The sequence below is a fragment of the Gossypium arboreum genome, chromosome 1 (assembly GCF_025698485.1).
Source record: "Gossypium arboreum isolate Shixiya-1 chromosome 1, ASM2569848v2, whole genome shotgun sequence".
In the NCBI taxonomy this organism is placed as follows: Eukaryota; Viridiplantae; Streptophyta; class Magnoliopsida; order Malvales; family Malvaceae; genus Gossypium; species Gossypium arboreum.
The window spans coordinates 94,945,259-94,955,272 of record NC_069070.1 but is presented as its reverse complement, the minus strand read 5'-3'; the positions used below and the strand labels follow the sequence as shown (position 1 = coordinate 94,955,272).

The window sequence follows — 10,014 nt, the reverse complement described above, 5'->3', positions numbered from 1 at the left end:
CCCAAAAAACCTAAAAAATAGCGTTTTTCTGCTGTTCAGAGTGCAAATCTGGGCAATTGAGGAGACCTACTACATGGCCGTGTAGCCGTGTGGTAGCCCATGTGGAATTGGTCAACCCATGTGGACCTTGTAGTTCACTCTGATTTTTTTATTTTAGCTTGTTTTTTGGCTCATTTTGATCCCAAATGCTCTATAAAGCATCAAAACATGATTTTAAAGAATTAGGAGCATAAAACTCACAATTAACATTGAATAATCACCTAAAAATGCATTAAGACTGGGGTTAAAATATTTTACTTTTAGCACTTATCAAAACTTGAATAGTTCAATGACCAAATTGTAACTTTTTACTCATAGTTTAGTGACCGATGGTATAGTTGGAAAAAATCTGGTTCGAAAATGATTTTCTTGCACAATAGAAAATAAAAATTTTGAAAATGAGCTAGTTTATGATATTTATAGCAATAAACCCTTTTCTAAAAACGCACCTATGTTTTTGGCTAAACCGATCTTTGTCGTTCCTAGCTTTCAACCGAATGGTCTTTTTCAGTATTCTTGTACCACAAACTGCTTCGAGTATGGACTCAAACGATGCAAATCAAACACAAAACCAAAATTAGTTTTCTTTACTTTAAGTGTGAAAGCAAAATCTCTTCTCAATAGAAATCGATATAATTTTTATTTTGTCAAATATATTTAGTACTTAGATAATAAACTCTCACTATTTTTGAGCAGAGTAACAATATCTTAAAGTTATGTATTTAACCCTATTGGTGCTATCTATCTATAAGGAGAATAAGTAAAAACCCTTGTTGAATTGTAGAAATCTATTTTAATAAAAAAAATGTAAATTAGGATTAGGTGGGACAACAACCCTAGTTAAACAAACTAGGATTTGTCGTCTTTCTCTTAAACATGAAGGACTTTTGGGCCTTTCCCATATTAGGTCCAATTACCAGTATTTCTTAGACTTTTAACCCAATACTTTATAATTCAATCCAACCCAATATTTATTTTTCTATTTCCCAAAATAAACATCTCAAATAAATTAATTTCCTAATTAAATAATTTTTAACTCAATTTTAATTCCGTTAAAATCATTATGAAAATATATTTAATATTTCTACATTAAACGGATTTATTATGTTCAAACGATTTATTTCCATTTTCGAACTTCATTTAATTCATAAACCATAAATTCATTTTAGGTCATTTTCATTTTGGAGAAAATCACATTAATTTTCAAATGTTTCCTATTTCTCCATTTTAACCATTTCTATTCATTTATGTTCATTTGATTCAACATGCAATTCACTTCTAGTTTCAACGAGCGCTAGCGGAGGGATCGATTGAATATATGCGATTAGGTCTCAAATGATTTATAATTAAGTTCCAGCTTTTTTCCTATTAGTTATAAACTTATTTAGTCACAAGGCCATTCTACTATAGTATCGTGATTGAGCTCTCTCCAATGGAATACCATTACGAAAGCAACTTGATTAGTGCTCGTCCAATGACCTTGTCATAAATGTGTTACCCTCATAAAAGATCATTAATGACTTTAGGATAAATCCTCTATCCCAATATTATCTTATTTTATCTCATAGTAATCATTACATCTTCCTTCATGAAAAGTCAATTACTATCAAATAGTAATCAAGTCATTTATCACAAATACGAACGACCCGTAACTACGTTTACTTTTCATTAACCATGTAATATCAATCAAAGGCTATTATTTACCCATGTCTCGGGCTATGAATTCTATTGTTGTGAATGACACTAGATACTGCAAAAGTCGTACAACCAACGCACCAGTTTTTGGTTTCTTATCTATTTGAACATAGGATTTTGCTAACATTAAAGTATACGAGTCACGCATACATAGTTCGTCATCCATTGAAGATTTAGGCATGTCACACTTTGAACGTCACAAGGGAATAAATCCATAATCGGATTCAGGATCTATTCTTTTTTGGTCTAGTTCGATGTACTATCAGTCCAGTCAATCACATCTATGTCTCTATCTTCTGGAAGTCATTCGCTTCGATGCCCAAGATAAGACATCTACCTAATTTGTTTTGATAGACGACATTTTAGTCTTTCGGTCGGTTTGCTTATTTCCGATTAGACTAAGGACATATTTAAGTTTGTCTACTAATATAAGTTGTCTTTCCGTATTATGATCCAACCATGTAATACCGCTTAGTATTATTTAAACATTAGATAACCAGTGAGCTAATATTTGCTTCTATTTTGCTTTACATGAAAAAACCACATGAGAGCAATATACAAAAGGTATTAATGTGATTCATGAATAATTTTATTAATAAATTTTTTTCGAAAAAATTACAAGTGTACATAGATGAAATTACTACACTTAAGGCACCAGACTCAATAGTAGTTTACCCAAATATTTAATTAGGAGTTAGGGGAGGGATCCACTTACATTAGTGTAAAACTAAAGTTGTTTTACATTTTTCCATTTATTTTGTACAATTAATATTTTAATAATCCAACGATTTTATTTATCAATATAATACTTATCGTACATGTAAATTTTAGAACTATTTGATAGGTTTGTCATATTGATATAAAATAATATATATTAATCTTTGTTGAAGTTATCCATGATCAATTTAAGACGACATTGAAATTTATTTTAACATTTTTATTAATTTGAAAATAAAAATTTAAATTATTATTACTTTCAAAGTGTTATTATTATTATTTTTGTTCTTTTTAAAAATCAAAGCATCAGTTGAATTAACACAATTACTGGTTTATTTTCTTTATATATATAGAATGCACAATAGGAAAAATAAAATAAAACATAGAATGGAAGTAAAATATCATTCTTAATGATTATATTTATGTATTGAACTATTGAAATGATGACAAACTTCCAATCATAAAGGATTTGAAATTTGGGAAAGTTAAAAAGGTTTAAATATTAAATTTTAAAATTAAGTTTGGGTTTGGAAATTTTATTCGAAATTTAGTAAATTAAATATTCAATAATATATTATAACATAAACATAAACATAATAAATATATTTGTATTTATTACGTATTAAATAATACCATTATACTTTTAAAAATAATAATAACAAAATTGGGCCTAAATAAGTTTAATTAGTCACTTACAAATATAAGTGGATTAGAGTAGAACTTGATGCTTATATTTCAACCCAAGTTCAGTTTGAACAATTATGAATGACATTGATATAATGCATAAGTTCGAGCCCAATCTAAGCGCAACTTTGTTTAGTATCAAGGTATTAGAAAATGAAATCTTTTATTGCAAATTTATTTCATTAAATTTAAAAGGCATTTATTTATAGATAATTATTGTATTTGTTCGTGAAATAAAACTTCACAACATGATTTAGAATATTATCATGTCTCCTTATAATATATATATTTAAAAAAAAAACTACATGGCGGCATCCTAAATCTTCATTGAGAACTCGATAATTATTCTTTATTTATTTAAAAAATATAATCATAAAATATGTAATAAACTCATTTTTCTCAAATAATAATGATAAGGTTAATATTTTGGTATATTCTATTTTACGATTTATGTTTAGAGTTTGTAATTATCTCTCAAAATAATATTATCTCCAAAGTTTAAATATTTATTCTCCCTTAAAAGTATTTATCTCTATATTCAATACTTAATGATAAAAATTAATATTTAATACACTATCAATTTATCTCATTTTTAATATTTTCTTTTTACTTTTTATTACACTTGCACGCTTTAAATTTTAGTCGTGAAATTTAAAAACTAAATATTAGGTTCTAAAGTCAACTATTATATAGTATTAAATCATTTTAATATCCTTCACTAATTAAATTAAATCATATATATATATAATTAATTAATTAGAAAGAAGGAACAGGGTCAAAGGCAATCAGTTTAGGTTTGCAGAAACTTTAACGACTGATGGTATGTCGTGACTGAAAGTAGTTTGAATTTGTCAGTAAAAATCCGATCCCTACGTAAAACATAAAAATTGTCTCAACGCAACATGAAGTCAAAATATAGACTCCATAAAACAACAAAACTAAATAAATCAATCGTTTTATAAAATAAAAATAAAAAACATGAAATCAATGATTTCTTACCAAAAGAGACAAAACACTTGCTTATGCCCAAAGCACATTGCACCATTCTCGGTTTCTATCACTTTCTCGAGAAAAAATAAAATAAAATCATCTCCGAGAATTTCAAATCTAAATAAGTTTTTTAGCAGATCCCAATGCCTTTCTCAATTACTCAGAAAGTTTCCCACATGCCAAACGCCCCCCAAAAAAGGAAGAAAATCAACCATTTTTAACCAAATAACTAACAAAATAATAAATTTATAACACAGATTGGAAGAGTATATGTCATCTTATTAATCTAGTTTTTATTTTTAAAATTTTAAACTATAGTTAATGATGATCATAAAACAAATTTTGTGTTATAAATTTATTATATAATCATCATTAACTATAATTTAAAATTTTTAAAATAAAAACTAGATTAATAAGATGACATATACTCTTCCAATTAATCTATTAGAAGTACCAATATATATAAATATATATATACTAATCTCTTAATTTTCATCTACATATCTCAAGATCAAAATTCCAATCCTAGTTCCTTTTTTTTTTTTTTTCATCTTGGAACTCATTTTATTAGTTTTAAAAATGGGATTAAAGGAATCTTAGTTGATATTAATTAAGAAGGGGAGTTGGATTCAAATTTGGAAGAAAAATTACAATATATATAATGAATTTAAATTGAAATTAACAAAATTCATAAGGAAAGGATTTAACATGTATAGATCGGATCCCATAAATAAAAAAGTCTGAATATTACAGACTTATATAAAGTTTTTGAATTCTAGTAATAGATTTGCGTGTAATTTCAATTCAATACATACATACAAAGAAAAAAAAAAAAAAAATTACATATATAAAAAAATAAAAATATACGTATAATATTATTGTTCATGTAGGAGGGCACCTTCTTTTGGAGATAGAATGATCAAAACCAGTATTGAAAAACGCATCAACTTCTTCTCTGTTAATGATGTCGAAGAACTGGAATTTAGACAACAGCTTCCTTTTACAAGACACATATGTTTTCCTAGGTTTCTTTGGTGCTCCTGGACATGACAAAACTGCTGGGATCTTGTGTTCTTTCGATGTTGGCGTTACACAACACTCTTTACTGCTACTGCTGCTGTCATCTGGATTCGTGTTTTCGTTTCCTGTTTGATTTGAAGATTGAATCTTTAGTTTGGGTAATTTGGTTTGCGACAAATCTTGTAATAATCCATGATCTGCAGACATTTTTTTTTATATAAAAAAAAGGAAAGAAAGAGAGAGCAGAAGAAGAATACGTGTACTGGAAGGTAAGAGAAAGGGGTTGAGAGGGAGAGATGGTATCCTTTTATATTCATTCTCTAAACAAATTACTGTTCATTTAAAATGAAATAAAAATAAAAATAGTGAATGAAAACTTTGTGTTTAAGCTTGGCTTGAGGTATGATAATGACATGGCTTTTAGGAGTTAGGACTTTAAGTTTTAGCCTTTCTTACCTCATTTTCCTTTTAAGTAGCTGTGGATAGGAAAATTGAAGAAGTAAAACCTATTAATGTATTCCTTTGAATTTTATAAATATTTAAAATCAAGCTTCAAAAATATGAGGTAAGAAAATCATATTAATTCAAAACACAAATGATGATATAAGTGGTGAATTTGACTAATTCAGAAAACCAAATTTCTTTAATTTTAATTTCATATAACCCAATATTTTGAATAAATTTAAGTTTTAATTAATTGTAGTTTTACCATCAGATTTCAAATTTATTTTTCTGGATAAATTAAGATCCTAAACCTTTTTTCAGCTCAAAATAATTTTTAAGCCACCTTCCGATAATATCCTTAAAACTAAGGACAAAATGTGAGACCGGAAACAGGCAATTAAACCCCACTTTATCCTTTATTAACCTAAGGGTTTCAGCCACTTTAGCGGATTCCATTTCTAACATGAGGAACGTAAAACTTACGTCGGAGACAAAAGGTGTAACTATTCTGTCTTCCGTACTCCACCCACTCTTTCTCATGGAGCGTGTAATACACACTCCTACTTTCTTATTTTTTTCATCTTACTTTTTCTTTCTTTTTAATGAAAAACCTTACGATGTTTCCTTTTATTCCCTATTAATTTATGATCATGTCTAGTCTTATTTAGCAATAAACATATAATATTTTTCAATTATTATTGTAAATCATCACATCCATATTTTTTTTAAAAGTTATGTTATTAATTTTTACTTACCATTTTGGTAAATTTTATATAGTTTTAAGTATCTATTTCAATATTTATATATATATATATATATATATATATATATAGAGTAAGTTTGTGCTTGAACTATTATCTAAATTCTCACCTTTAAGAAATTTGAATTTGAGATTTTAACTAAAATATATAGTTTTAACTCATTTCTTACTTTGGTTCTAATAAAATATATATATATATATATATATATATATACACATTTCATGTAATTAAAGAAAATAATACTTAATATAAACAAGAAAATAAATAAATAGAAAAACAAAATGAAGATGATGTTGTTGTTTTGGGTGACAATATAGTGAATTATGTTGGATTGATCTGCCAATTTAATGTTCTTAGATGACTCCCTGTAAACTTGTAAGGATGGCATCTAAACCCTAAAATATTAATGAAAATTAAAATCATTATTGATTAATCCACCTTACTCCTTTATTACTCTTCATCATTCATTTAAATCCAATCTTTCACACACATACAAAATAAAAAGCACTGACAATTAATAAAACACTAATTAACCATTCATCAAATTTTATATATTAATAACCCACACAAAATGATTTTAAAATTCATTTTCTCAATTTTAAAAATTTTAATTACATCCCATTTTTTGGAGAAATTTACATGCCCAAAATCTGATATACACTTTAAATTATAATTTATAAAACTGATAAAAAAATTTAAGAGAAATGTAGGAATAAATATAGCTAAGTTGAATATGACATTGGTTTCTCTCCCCTCCTATTATATATATAAAAAAATAACAAAATAGCATAGGATTCCAAGTGATGGGAGGTCGAATACTCTTATATATCTAGCCAGATCTCTTTGCTTTCACTATTTTATTGCAAATTTAATGGATTTGGTTTCACCAAATACCGAGCTCATCTCTTCTATTCACACACAAAAGAGATCCATAATGAATCTTTCCACGTGAAATCAACTGTCTGCTTCTGCTTAATCAGGCCCCCCCTCAACATGCCTTCTCTATTGCATGAGTTTCACCACCTAACCCCCCTTTCTTTTTCCATCTCTTTTTAAAAAGGATTTAATATATAGTAAAAGTGTAATGGAGACCACCTGAATTAAAAGTTACATTGGATTTTATTTCTTCTATTGAAAAAAAAATGACAAAATAGTTCTTGTATATTAAAACAAAGATTAAATTGATTTTTTTGTTAAAATTTTATCCAATTGTACTATTAAAAATTGACCTGGCTAATAGATTAATCAGACTGTGAATCAATTTTTAACTGTAAAAATAGATAAATTTTTAATAAAATGAAAATTTATTTTTTATATAACATATAGAGATTAATTTACTCTTTTTTTCAATAAAATAGACAAAATACAATCCGACTCCTAAGCCTCCATGATACTTTGACCAATATATTCCTTAAAAACCAAAAGAAACCCTTCATTAATCTAATCTTAACCCACGTCTAAAGCTGCTAAAACTACTATCTTTTTTTAAATAAAAATAAAAAATTATTTATTCATTTTACTGCTTGTCATATTGTCCCACTTTTGGAGGGTCATTTTTCTTTTCGTAAATTGTGAACAATCATTTTTACCCCAGAAATCTAGGGATATAAAAAAACCCTAAATGATATGAAAGTCAATGGATGAAAACCCTTTTCTTGCAGGTTCTTCATGAACTAATAAAACCAGACAACAAGCTTCCAAATCTTCCCACTTTATTCCTTGTGTCAAAGCTTGTTTTACAATTTTTTTTTCTTTTTCTAAAATATTCTTTTCTTCTCTACTATATAATACTATTATTACCAGATATCATATTATCTAAGAAGAGTTCACAACAAGCCTTGTTCCATGGTTCCTTCTCTTGTAATCTTTTTGGTTTTTTTTTTTCACTGAGTTATTTTGAAGATTATTATATGTAATATAGAGAATATTTAATGTACCGTTAATGTATAAATTAATGAATAATAATATGTCAGAACCCTTTGTGATGGTACAATAATTATGGGTGTTTATTATTTTAGGGTATGGTTTGAGTTCGAGTAATGTTAGTTGCATTTATCGTTCAGATTTTGTCTTATTATTATAATTCACCAAAAAAATAATATGTCATATCATTATTTATTAAAATAAAGTAATTTGTGGATGACTAATAAACAAATACTAATAATTTTATTTAAATAATAATTAATTATATATACATATTAGAACACAAAATCTTAAACCTTAAATCCAAGAGTTATTGATATTTGTTTATAATAGTTATGATTAATTAATATTTATTTATGTTTAAATAAAATAGATGAGGTGACATGTTATTATTCATCGGGGCCTACTCTTCAAATTGGAAAATTGCAATTCTAGTCCCTTATATGATAAATTATAAATTAATATAAGAGAATTCTATTTAATCCCTTCAAAATAATAAAATCATAAATTAATACATGATAATATTTATATTTGACATCTCAAAAATTTGAAATCAATTTTGCTCCCCACCCTTAAAAAGTTTCTAAATTTGCCCCTGTTATTTATTGATAATGCATAAAATTCATGTACATACGCTACATCAAATATTATTTCTAACATTAAAATCTTAAGATTTAAAGATTAAGACGGGGAGGCCCAGAAAAGCAAGTTGATTACCATGTAGTTCTTTCCTAGCTATAGTTGCATTATTGAGGTTTTGTTTGAATTTGTATGTGCTTTTTTTTTTCTGCTTTCCCTCTTGATTAAGCATTATATATATTTTAAGTATATTTGTATTTATTTTCAAATATATATCAAAGACGAATATTTAAATTAAAAAAAAGAATTTGGTATAGCATAAAAGCATGGATGGGCATGTCTGGTGATGGGTCTACTTTCAACAGGAATTTTTTAAAAGCTAAAATAAATGGAATAATATATATCAACCTTTAACGTAAGTCAATTATATGAAGAATAAAAAAAAAACGGATAATATATACGGTCCCTATATACTTTATTTATTATGTTTCACTTTGTCTGGATAAATAAAACTATATAAATAATATTTTGCTCTTAGAAATTGAATTTATTGTTTTTTTTTTACTCTTTTTATCATATGGCTACTTATTTATCATGAAATATATTATGTAATGCATAATAGTCTTACAGTCAAAATGGATGAGAATTTTCAGTATATATTTGAAAGAAAACATATATAATATGCTATGAAAATAATGGTTTACACCTAAAGTGAAAGGGTATTAATTTCTTATCAAAGTATTTAAATAGCTTTGATTAAGCATATGAATTCAACTTTCATACACCCATAATTAAGGATTTTGACAGGGTTTGGTATGATTTTAAATTATATAGCAATTTATTTCAATATAATAAGACATCCAAAATTGTTAATTTTATGTTTTTTTATTCATCTTTGTAATTTTTTACTACTAATATTTTAACGAATCGATCATGGGTTTAGTAGTATTATTGTATTTGATATGTATGTAAAAAGTTTAAATCGAACAATAAGAAAAGCAATATATGAATAGACATTATATTGAAAAAATATTAATCATATAAAATTAATTATATTCAATAAGTAAAGAAAAACAACACTAAGAAAAAAAAGGTCTACTCATTTTATTCAATAAGCTCTAATATTCCCAATAGAACCGAGCTTCCATTTATACAATTATGG

General features: G+C 26.2%; 1 protein-coding gene across 1 annotated transcript; it reads right to left on the bottom strand.

Annotated features, from left to right (window-relative positions):
* Positions 1-4,827: 4,827 nt before the first annotated feature.
* LOC108482439 (cyclin-dependent protein kinase inhibitor SMR1) lies at positions 4,828-5,451 on the bottom strand. The gene has a single exon (XM_017785572.2). It carries the CDS (start codon positions 5,350-5,352, stop codon positions 5,008-5,010), a length of 345 nt encoding a protein of 114 aa, XP_017641061.1. The 5' UTR covers positions 5,353-5,451; the 3' UTR covers positions 4,828-5,007.
* Between the last annotated feature and the right edge of the window lie 4,563 nt (positions 5,452-10,014).

Coding starts and splice junctions, on each gene's coding strand:
- LOC108482439 (XM_017785572.2), bottom strand. CDS start 5,352: ATGTCTGCAGATCATGGATTATTACAAGATTTGTCGCAAACCAAATTA.